Source organism: Rhynchophorus ferrugineus, unplaced genomic scaffold (genome assembly GCF_030347505.1).
Source record: "Rhynchophorus ferrugineus isolate W39M unplaced genomic scaffold, kcgeb_rfMv2 rfM2, whole genome shotgun sequence".
In the NCBI taxonomy this organism is placed as follows: Eukaryota; Metazoa; Arthropoda; class Insecta; order Coleoptera; family Curculionidae; genus Rhynchophorus; species Rhynchophorus ferrugineus.
Window position 1 is genome coordinate 77,780,996 of NW_027472581.1, and position 12,268 is coordinate 77,793,263.

The following is a 12,268-nucleotide window of genomic DNA, read 5'->3' on the forward strand; positions in this document are numbered from 1 at the left end:
AACTGCTTCTACCGACATTTCTATTTTTTTACATTTTGATACCCCCTTTGTAGTTTGTCTGATTATATTTTAAACTAAAAACATCTATTCGATTATTAAGTGACAATAAGGTACTGCTAAAATAATGAAAAGAAAAAACAGAGCAAAATATTTGCAACTGTTTGGACTCCCAAGGTACTACCTAATAATAATACATCCAGAAAAATTTACATTTCAAGGATTTTAATTCACATTGACTTAGTTTACGTAAAATATTCTTTATTATCCTGTGCTGTAAAAATCTAAGACTTGCCAGCAAATTAGAGAAAATATTGTAATAAATTATGTTTTTTTTATTCCTATTTTACACCTCTGCAATATTAAATTTTAGTTATGCTTTTCGTTTGAGAAATAATACATTTAAATGATTTGTTAGTTAGTTTTTGTTAAAATTATTACGCTTTAGGCAAGTATGTATTATATATAGAGTGAAAATAATATGGTACAAATTGTTTATTTTGTTATTTATTAGAAATGTAGTTCTAGAGATCAAGATCTAGAAAATTAGTAATAAAATAAAAACTCTAATGTTAATAGATTAAGCTAAAAGAAGACTAAATTATGTTAATGTAATTCATCAAAAAACCCTACTCACATTCCTGGTATTCCTTCTAAAACAAATCATTTACCATAAAAAACAACAAACATAAAATTTTACTATTCTCTAGTAAATGTATAATTGTGGAACAAAATTATTCCTATCAACGGAATAATATTCTTGACGATATGGCGAAATTAATTTAATTATTTAAACATAGTTTCTACAAAGATAATAGCTATAAAATGGTGAAGGTAAGAATTATTACAATGATCTAAATTATGTATGAAATAAGCTTGTCATATGTTGTTGAAAAATGATACATCAAGAGAATTTAAATAATAAAGTAAGAGTTTTCGTAATATCAATAAAATAAATATTTATTATACACGTTAATTAATAGTCAATTTATTAGTTTAATTACTTTAATTATTAAATAATATTATTTACCGTTATATGTATATACATCTAAAGAGCATTAGCAATTGAAACGATACTTATTTTACAATATAAATCTTAAATTGCCAATCATATTGTCATATTTCATAATTCATTAAAATATATTTAATACAAATGTAAGCTACTCTATCCAAATTTCCATTCACCATTTTGTCATATATTTTTATTAAAAGTTAATTTTTATTGATATATGTAAATATCCATTATCCAGAAGAAACTGCTGTTCTTTATTCGACTTTGTAACAGTCATCATCACTTTCCGGTATAATATCTAACGTAAGCCTAACGAAATCATCAACTGGGCAGAATGCCTCGCATCCGGGTAGTGTTAGCAGTATGGGATCTTCTTCTTTAAAGTTTTGATAGTATATCTAAAAAGAAAACCAGTAAATAGTTATTTTTTACAATTTTCTGTCTCAAAAGAGTGGATTTTTCATTCCAAATTTATCTTAGTTAAATACGAATTGAATAATGTCTGATGCATCGGAACATGCTATGATATTGCATTTGGGTGGTTACTGGCTATCCATGTTGCCAAATGTCTGCAAAATTCCTAAAGAAATTAGTCATAATAATTTGAGGTTGTATACCAGCAAACGATTTGAGGCTATGCTTGTTTTGATTGTTTCTATTTGGCAATATTGCGACGTGCTGACGTCAATAATTTTGATGACGTGAGTCAGTTGTCTTATTGGTCGTGCGATATCATTATTTATATATGATGATTATGATATTTTAAAGAAAATGCAGAGTCTGAAATTAAAAAAAACATAAAAAGGTTGGTAAGTGATATTTACCATAAATCCGTAGACGTCGTCGATTTTATGAACTTCGAATAGCAAATGCGATCCATATCCAGGAACATCCTGCATATCTAGTAAATTTAGTGCGGCAATAATAGTACCCAGATTGGTTTCGTGTCCGCTATAAAGAAATATCTTTCTACCACTCGGATCTAAGGTACCATCAATTTTCCGTTGGGTGTCTTCGATAATTTTCTTCAGGAAATAGCCTTGAATATAAACGTAGGAGTTCAGATGTCTTAAAAATATATACAATATTAACCTGCGATTATTCTTCTTAGTTCCTTAGTACTTGTCTCAATATAATAAAAATCTATAATATATTTTTTGAAAGGCTCTGGAAAAACTGACTTTGTCCAATTTTCTAAAGGTAGCTCAAGTTCAGTCTGTAATAAAAGATTATATTAAGTCATATAAGCTATAGATATATAATATAAACAAACATCTAATATAGTACATCTTGTTGCATGTTGGTAACACTGCCTCCGTGTAAATAATGCGACATTTTACTCCATTCAAAGTTATTTTGTACATAGGTCATCTAAATTTATGACGCCAAAATGTCGCAGTGTTGCCACATCAACTCTCAGTTTTAGTTCAGTTTGGATTTGACATACAACAAAATTCTAATCTAAATAAAATAATTGAACAGAAATGTTATCAGATATAATTTATTTTAACATTACAGTACATCTTAAAACTACGGTTTGTTATCTGAAAATTAATCAGCATTGTGTCTCCTTTTATCTAGAATAAAATGAGAAGGAAAATATTATATGATTCTAAAACAAAATTACAAATTGTGGCGGGAAATACATTAAATATCTTGAGGACGTAGGTATAAAAAAACTTTAAAAACACTATATGTATTGCTCAATTTACATATGAAGTCTTGTCGTTTATATTTCACTTTTCACGAGCGACCGTATCAACAGTAATGATGGTATTCATAAAATATGGTAAAACATCATTGGAGAAGAGAGACAGTGGGCGAACATTAAAAATATTTCGGCCGGACGACATAAAACTATCGCAGCAGAAGTGACAGCAGAACTCACGACAGAAAACAGTATGACAGGAGCTTCGCAAAGGTACCATTCAAAAAAGAGCTATATTTGGGAAACCCTAACAACTCTAAGGGATAAAGCAACGCTAAACTGTGAAGTGGTGCAGCGATCATAAATCTTAGACTCCTGACGACTGCAGAAATGCTATGATGCGCACAACCATTGTTTACAATGTTTCCAATCAATGGTGAGTCTATGTGAAGAGAATACCAAAAGAAGCATACGATTCGGACTGTCTGTTTCTTACAGCATGGAGGAGGTTGTGTGAGGAAAAGAAGAATTTTTGTGGCGTATTGGGACTGGCAATGAAAAGTAGATATACCGAGGTAGATACAATCGAAGTGCAAAAGGTCTAGACCTTTTTTTATCCTATGATAGCAATCCAAATCGACGTCGAAGCGGAATATTCATGGCCAAGTTGTCTTTTTGTGTATATTGTGGAATGATCCAGTACAAAAATGAGACAATAATTGGATCACTGCGAAACTAATATCGTAATTTTCAACAAGGTATAGCTATGTTGTCAGAAAAATGGAGACAAGGCGTAAATAATGATATACAATATTTTCAAAACATCAATGATCTCACGTTATCACGACGTCGATGTCCTTTTTCTTAGAGTTATCATTAAATTACATTAGATATACTTAGTCCAATCTTAATTTACAAATTATTTTTTTACTATCGTTCTCTTGTATTCGCATTAATACACAAGCAAGACGAGCTCAGGATTCATAAACCAGTAATAGGTCAATTGAAGAGTTCCTGGCCTTCAATAGTAATACATATTTTTTTGGCAAAATTAGTTTTTTTATTTTAATTTATCATAATTTCCTTCAAGGGTAATACACTGATTATAGCGACCCTCCAACTTTTTGATACAATATTTGTAGTACGATTTGTCCTTTACTTCAAAATAGGGCCCAGTTTCGTCGATTACTTTTTCATTCGACGAAAATTTCTTCCCAGCGAGCATTCTTTTGAGATCTGGGAACAGAAAATAGTCGCCGGTAGCCAGATCTGGAGAATATGGTGGATGAGGAGGCAATTCGAAGCCCAATTCATGGATGTTTGCCATAGTATTCCCTGACTTGTGAGAAGGGACATTGTTTGGTGAAGCAGCACTATCTTTTTCCTCAAATGCGGCCGTTTTTTTCGGCGATTTTGTCTTTCAAGCGGTACAGTAACGCTATGTAATAGTCGCTGTTGATGGTCCTTCATTTTTCAAGGTAGTCAATAAAAATGGTTTTTATTACTCTAGATCATCTACAAACACTGCTGCACAGAGCTTTCTCATTCCCATATATTTGTGAATGATATGATGTACACATTCAGTTAATATTTTTATAGTGTCTGCTATTTCATTCAGTTTCAATTTACGGTAATTCAAAATAATTTTGTGGACTTTTTAAATGTTTTCATCTATAACAACCTCGTTTGGGCGTCCACTGCGTTCGTCTTCGGTGCTCATTTTACCACATCTAAACTTAGCATACCAATATTTGATGTTGATTTTGATGGATGATATTTAAAACCAAGTATACAAAGTAAATGCATTTTTAAAGTGAAGAAATGATCAGAATACAGGCAAGCACACAATAGTATATTCATAGATACCTATATTCAATATTTCGTTTTACATATTGTATGTATTGCTAGCGATTAGTCTTGTCAGTTTGGTCGAACTTCCTACTGTATCCACTCTGGCGTGGTTTACAAAAGGACCCTTTTGGAATGTCGAGGATATATTCCTCAGTACCAATTCCTACAGTTCGCATCTCCCTTGTATTAAACATATTTCTCTTAAAGTTAATCTTTTATTTTTAATTTATAACAATACCTTTTTTTATAAATTGATCAGTTTTGGTTAATATCAGGATATTTTTATTGCTATTATTTATTGTATTAATTTTTGATGAATTGCCTAATCTAAATTACTTTTTGAGTTTATATTAATTAACTTTAAATTCAATATAAATAACAAAGGGTTATTTTTATTTTATACGGCTACTGGGAATCTTATAGATAAAAATCATTATAATATAAACATAATAGATTTTGGGGATTAATTATCGGTAAACTGCTGTGATAAGATTAATGTTATTTTTGACCTATTTAATATAACATGATCTAAGTTATAATTCTACTGGAATGGAGGAAGAAAACATAATACAAATAAATAATAATCATAGTTTGAAATTTGAAAATATCTCGATTTATAAAATTAATTAATTACCTGTATTAACATGCCAAAATACAGATCGAGTGCTGAAATATAATCGATTGATTCTCCTGTACCTTTGGATAGATCTGAAATTAACCCATCATATGCTTTTAATCTCTCTACGGTGCTGGTGGTATTATAGATGAATTGTAAAACGGTAGGACAAGCCCATGATGAAAGTTCCTGAAAATTTAAAATATCTTTATAAAAATAGCGAATGTTAAGGTTATACGAATATAATTTTAATAAATTCATTCACACCATTTAAACTAAATGTACGTTTTTTAACAAAAACTATCTCAAAAAAAAGAGGGAATAATATTTTTAATTATTTACTATTATCATAGAGCCATTCTTTTTCCAAAATAGAGCTGATAAAGGGTCTGAATAAATCCCATCATATAAGATTAAATAGTGTCGCGAACAATCGACTGTTTCAGTCTCTATTTTTGGTTCGACTGATTTTACTACTTTTTACCAGTAACTGTTTGAGTCGACTGTTTTCAGTCGCCATTTCTGATCTGACTGGTTTTCTCACTATTTGCTATTGACTGCTTCAGTCGTGTACTTCTAGTTACTATTTTTGATTCTACTAGTTTATTGGACTGATTTTTAACATTCTGACACTGTCGTCCTAGCCACGACCTTAACAAATAAGTACCAAATTTAAGCTTGCACAGATTTATTTGTAATATATATAGTTTTATGGTTTTTTTGGTAGTTTTCTTGTAAATAACAATATATTGTATATTAATATAGCAGCATTTTCAATATTCAAGATTGGAATAGGGTAAAAAGATTAAAATTGTGAATGATAAATACTAAAACACTTTTGACTGCTTTTATGACAATGGTAGGTACTATTTCGATTACTCGCTCGATTTTTGTTAAAAAATATTTGTATTCAATAATAAATAAAGCATTTACTTTGTTTAAAAAAGGTCTAGTAGTTATTGTGGGATCATTTTTAATTATGTCATGAACTTTTTTTTCTAAGATTAGGTATATGTTTAATCTTTACATAGCATTTATGGTTATTGTCCATCTTTAGATTTTAGGTTTTGTTTAAGTTCTATTGTATTGCCTATATTTATTATAGTATATTATATGAAAATTGCTATTAATATATTAAAATTCTATAAAACATTTGTTGGATATTATTCCACTCCATGTTATCCACGGAATATTGAAATATACAAGCAAATCTACTTCGTTTAAAATGAAATTATTAATTGCATGTTAATAGTATTCAGTAATTACTTTTTTCCTTTTCTCTTTTAAAGTTAGTATGTGAAGGCATATGTACATTTCCGTCTCGCATATATTACCGCTGGAAAATATAAGCACATATAAAATTAACTACTCCAAGCAATTATCTCTATCCTTTGCTCTCTCACAATTTATACACGAAAGGTTTCGTACATCTTCGTCTGACGTCACGAATTGAAAAAGCAGTCAAACCATGCATTTGACTGTAAACAGTAATTATCTATCAAATATATAACCAGGCTGGGGTAAGACCGGATATCTTCTCGAATTATTTCTAAGTTGGTCACTCGCCAGTCGGTAGGCTTAATGCCGAGGACCAATAGAAGACATCAGGTGTTACCCACAGGTTACTGGCTTGACTGGGATCACTTTCCTTGTCGGATTTTAAACAATCACAAGCATAAATTTACGACCGTGCCCCAGCAGGATTCGAATCCGCAGCTATCGCAACAGTAGGAAGACCGTCCTATCGCCTTTATTGCGCCACCAAGCCGGCTACTTTTTAATTATTAATGAGCATCCTTATTTATTTTTCCGAAGTCGGTTCAATTTTTTTGTTAAAAATATGTTATGTCCTGATGGATTAGTATATATATATATATATATATATATATATATATATATATATATATATATAATCAATCAATTTTTATTTATTTGTTTATTTTAATATATATCGTTTATTACAACTGATGGAATTTTAAGATTATATTAATGTTTTGATAAAATTAATTTTAATATAATAATTAATTTAATTTTTAGAATTGCTCTTTTGGAACTCCTTTCACAACATTGAGATATATTATATAACATAAGAACTAGTGTAGCTCGAGTAATTAGAGAATAGAGAGATATATTTCCATGAGAAATAATAATAGTTTTCCATTACCACTATTTTTAATAAATTACCACCACATAGTCGCTAATGACAGTTGATTATATATAATTAATATGTGATAATGATAATAACCTATTTTGTTCCCTATAAATATTATATATAGATTATATATATGATGTTATGGAATTACTTCAATCGAATGGCGATATCAATAATTAAAAAAAACAGTTCTACCTTGTCCTGTGAAACCGGTAAATAATTATATGGAATGGGCTGCCAGTTAAGGTTTGTTCTCCATCTCAAACAACCACTGGGCGGATATAAGCCAGCCAACAAAAGAGATGTGGACATTTTCGTGCGGTTGTAATTGGTCGTCCAAGCATCCAACACGTTCATATTCCATGTCGTACCTAGGAAATTGTCATATCTCTTACGAAGACTTACACCAACGTTGTACATTCTTCTTTTCCCATTCTAGCATAGAAGTGATTTAAACTATATTTATTATAGCTCCAGTTTTACTTACATTTGTTAGTTGGCCATATCCATATGGTTCATAAAAACTTTCATTATAGTAGGGGTTGGTTTTCCAGAGCCCCGCTGTACTAGGTGTTCTATCACCATGTCTATATAACTGAAATATATTCAATATATTATTGACGTTTCATTAACAATACTAATATGACTTCTTTAAAATTAATTAAAATAATTGATAAATAATTTTCATATTTATTTTATAATATAAACTCTTTCATGTAAAATGTAAATTATTTTACAAATTATTGTTATAGTTGCAAAATACTTTAATAAAAGAAGTATATTTTTTAGAAACTGCTTTTATACCATATATCAATAAATTCTATACGAAGAAATTTCCCTATGACACCCGATATTTTAATTTGCCTTTAGAATTATCAATTTAATTGAAAAATAATGCCTACTTGATATTCATCTTGATGATGTACTTTTGGATAAAAACGCCGAAATGACGAAAAGGATGAAGAAAGCATAATACATATTTTTTAGAATAAGGAGCCACATCACTAAAATGCCGAAACAATAGAAAATATATAGAAAATTTAAAAAATATCCCTATATATAAATGAAACAGGTTATCACATATCCTTTGTATACAGATGGTTATATAAGCTTAAGACAGCAAGAATATTTGAAATGTAATAATTCTGATTAATTTATTTAGTATGTATGTATAAATTTTTGAGAGAGACTGTGAAGCACATAATCGTAAAACAAACTAAATCAAATCTAAATCTAACAATTAGATATATTTGAACAGATATTTTACATGAAAATATAATATTTAATATCAATTAGATCAATTAGAACTCTTCCAATTGTTGTAAGAAGCGATGGAGAAAGAATAAGTAGACAAGAATGACCCTGATATTTGAATCCAAAGTAGTCTTTGCCTACCAAAGTGAAACACATTTTTTTGGCAAAATTAGTTTTTTTTACTCAACATAATTCACTTCAAGGGTGATACACTGATTATAGCGACCCTCCAACTTTTCGATACCATTTTTATAATACGATTTGTCCTTTGCTCGGTTAATAGACTTCGGTTTCGGCGATCATCTCCTCATTCGACGAACATTTCTTCCCAACGAGCAATCTTTTGAGATCTGAGAACAGAAAATAGTCGCTGGTTGTCAGATCAGGACAATATGGTGAATGAAGAGGAAAATCGAAGCCCAATTCATGGTTTTTTGCCATCGTTTTCACAGACTTGTAACACGGTGCATTGTCTTGGTGAAGTAGCACTTTCCTTATTTTTAAATGCGGCCGGTTTTCGGCGATTACGTTTTTCAAATGGTCGAATAACATTATGTAATAGTCGCCGTTGATGGTCCTTCCTTTTCCAAGGTACTTAATGAAATTTGCTCTTTGGTGCTGGTTCATCGTGTGCAGTCCACTCGGATGACTGTCGATTGGACTTCGGAGTGAAATGATGGAGCCATGTTTCATCCATTATCACATATCGACGGAAGAACTCGGGTTTATTACGCTTGATCATTTTCAAATACTGCTCCGAATCATCAACTCGTCGTTGTTTTTGGTCAAAAGTGAGCTCGCGCGGCACCCACATTGCACAGAGCTTTCTAATATCCAAATATTCCAATGATATGATGTACATGTTTAGTTGATATCGTTAGAGTGTCTATTATTTCATTCAATTTTAATTTACGGCCTTTCAAAATCATTTTGTGCATTTTTTAAAATGATTTCGTCGGTAACAACCTCTTTTGGGCGTCCACTACATTCACCGTCTTCGGTGCTCAGTTCACCACGTCTAAACTTAATATACCAATCCTTGATGGTTAAGCTTTTGCTTCAACTGTATTTTTCCCTTCAAAAAGCAATATTATATCAACACGAAAAAATGCTATAATTCACAAACGAATGATCCGACAGCTGTCAAATGTATACACGCGTCTTTTGAGGTTTAGGGCTAACTAAAAAACATATTGATTTAATTCTAGTAGTGCCATCTATGTATCAGGCCGGCGACTTCTCAATTGACCTTTTATAATAATATAAAATAAGTTTATTTTAAGAGAATAATAGTTACTCCATAACGTAATAAAATAAAATGTAACTTACTACATGAACTAGTACCAGAGTATCGGTACTGTAATTAGATTGTCCTCTAACGTATTCACCAGAAAATAATAACAGGATGATTGTTGAAATAACACACGGTTTTAATTGCTTAATAATCCTTTCCATTTCAACCGTCTCCTTTATTTGGTTTATTGTACGTAAACAATGCTACTATTTAGCTTCGCGCACGCTAGACAGAGGCTTAATAAAGTGAACAATTGAAATGTTGAACGAGAGCGTTATCTACCCACAATTAATATAATAAAATCCGTATATAGGATGATAATATTTTAAAATACCGCAGAAACCGTAATTAAAATTAAACCTTCCAATATTAAGCAATCTCACTGTGTAAAATTATTGGAGATAAGATTAGAAAGTTCTGCTAACATTCGAAAAAAAGTCATCCATTTGAATATTATTGTGTATTATTAATATAGAGTTGAGCTACCAGTTGCTTTTAAAAGTGCTGCAATTCTTCAGGGAAGAGATTCATGGGAATGTTGTCTTATTCTTATAGTGAAGCATCCGCCAATTTCTTTAATGATGTTATGGAAGTAATATACAGCGGATAGACAAAACAATATGAGAATCGGACTTATTAATGTGGTGTTGAGCTACCAGTTGCTTTTAAAACATCTGCAATTCTTCACCGAATAGATTCGTTGGAATTTTGTATATATCGAAACATCCGCCAATTTCTTTAATGATGTTGTGGACCAAAATCTACTTCTGGATTTTTTCTCTAAAACCCAACATGGCCATTTATGTAGACATATCATCATCTTAGAATATTAAATGTCATTGTGTATTGATAATACACAATCAACATCGTACTTGCTTTTCAAATATCTGCGATTCTTCACGGAATAGATTCATAGAAATGTTGTCTTATTCTTATAGTGAAGCATCCGCCAATTTCTTTAATGATGTTATGGAAGTAATATGCAGCGGATAGACAAAACAATATGAGAATCGGACTTATTAATGTTGTGTTGAGCTACCAGTTGCTTTTAAAACATCTGCAATTCTTCACCGAATAGATTCGTTGGAATTTTGTATATATCGAAACATCCGCCAATTTCTTTAATGATGTTGTGGACCAAAATCTACTTCTGGATTTTTTCTCTAAAACCCAACATGGCCATTTATGTAGACATATCATCATCTTAGAATATTAAATGTCATTGTGTATTGATAATACACAATCAACATCGTACTTGCTTTTCAAATATCTGCGATTCTTCACGGAATAGATTCATAGAAATGTTGTCTTATTCTTATAGTGAAGCATCCGCCAATTTCTTTAATGATGTTATGGAAGTAATATACAGCGGATAGACAAAACAATATGAGAATCGGACTTATTAATGTGGTGTTGAGCTACCAGTTGCTTTTAAAACATCTGCAATTCTTCACCGAATAGATTCGTTGGAATTTTGTATATATCGAAACATCCGCCAATTTCTTTAATGATGTTGTGGACCAAAATCTACTTCTGGATTTTTTCTCTAAAACCCAACATGGCCATTTATGTAGACATATCATCATCTTAGAATATTAAATGTCATTGTGTATTGATAATACACAATCAACATCGTACTTGCTTTTCAAATATCTGCGATTCTTCACGGAATAGATTCATAGAAATGTTGTCTTATTCTTATAGTGAAGCATCCGCCAATTTCTTTAATGATGTTATGGAAGTAATATACAGCGGATAGACAAAACAATATGAGAATCGGACTTATTAATGTGGTGTTGAGCTACCAGTTGCTTTTAAAACATCTGCAATTCTTCACCGAATTTCCTTAATGATGTTTACCAAAATCTACTTCTGGATTTCTTCTCTAAAACCCCACATGGCCATTTATGTAGACATATCATCATCTTAGAATATTAAATGTCATTGTGTATTGATAATACACAATCAACATCGTACTTGCTTTTCAAATATCTGCGATTCTTCACGGAATAGATTCATAGGAATGTTGTCTTATTCTTATAGTGAAGCATCCGCCAATTTCTTTAATGATGTTATGGAAGTAATATGCAGCGGATAGACAAAACAATATGAGAATCGGACTTATTAATGTTGTGTTGAGCTACCAGTGGCTTTTAAAACATCTGCAATTCTTCACCGAATAGATTCGTTGGAATTTTGTATATATCGAGACATCCGCCAATTTCTTTAATGATGTTGTGGACCAAAATCTACTTCTGGATTTCTTCTCTAAAACCCAACATGGCCATTTATGTAGACATATCATCATCTTAAAATATTAAATGTCATTGTGTACTGATAATACACAATCAACATCGTACTTGCTTTTAAAATATCTGCGATTCTTCACGGAATAGATTCATAGAAATGTAGTCTTATTCTTATAGTGAAGCATCCGCCAATTT

The 12,268-nt window shown here is 30.9% G+C and overlaps 1 protein-coding gene across 1 annotated transcript; it reads right to left on the bottom strand.

Moving 5' to 3' along the window:
* Positions 1 to 488: 488 nt before the first annotated feature.
* LOC143190581 (venom acid phosphatase Acph-1) lies at positions 489 to 10,085 on the bottom strand. Its single transcript, XM_076394971.1, has 7 exons — positions 9,860 to 10,085; positions 7,764 to 7,871; positions 7,472 to 7,711; positions 5,143 to 5,313; positions 2,102 to 2,225; positions 1,834 to 2,048; positions 489 to 1,407 (listed from the first exon to the last, which is right to left on the bottom strand). Exons 1-7 carry the CDS (start codon positions 9,983 to 9,985, stop codon positions 1,264 to 1,266), a joined length of 1,128 nt encoding a protein of 375 aa, XP_076251086.1. The 5' UTR covers positions 9,986 to 10,085; the 3' UTR covers positions 489 to 1,263.
* Between the last annotated feature and the right edge of the window lie 2,183 nt (positions 10,086 to 12,268).

Coding starts and splice junctions, on each gene's coding strand:
- LOC143190581 (XM_076394971.1), bottom strand. CDS start 9,985: ATGGAAAGGATTATTAAGCAATTAAAACCGTGTGTTATTTCAACAATC. Junction 2,049..2,101: donor ACTAAGAAGAATAATCGCAG/GTTAATATTGTA, acceptor TTTATATTCAAG/GCTATTTCCTGAAGAAAATT. Junction 1,408..1,833: donor ACGACGTCTACGGATTTATG/GTAAATATCACT, acceptor TTTTCTTTTTAG/ATATACTATCAAAACTTTAA.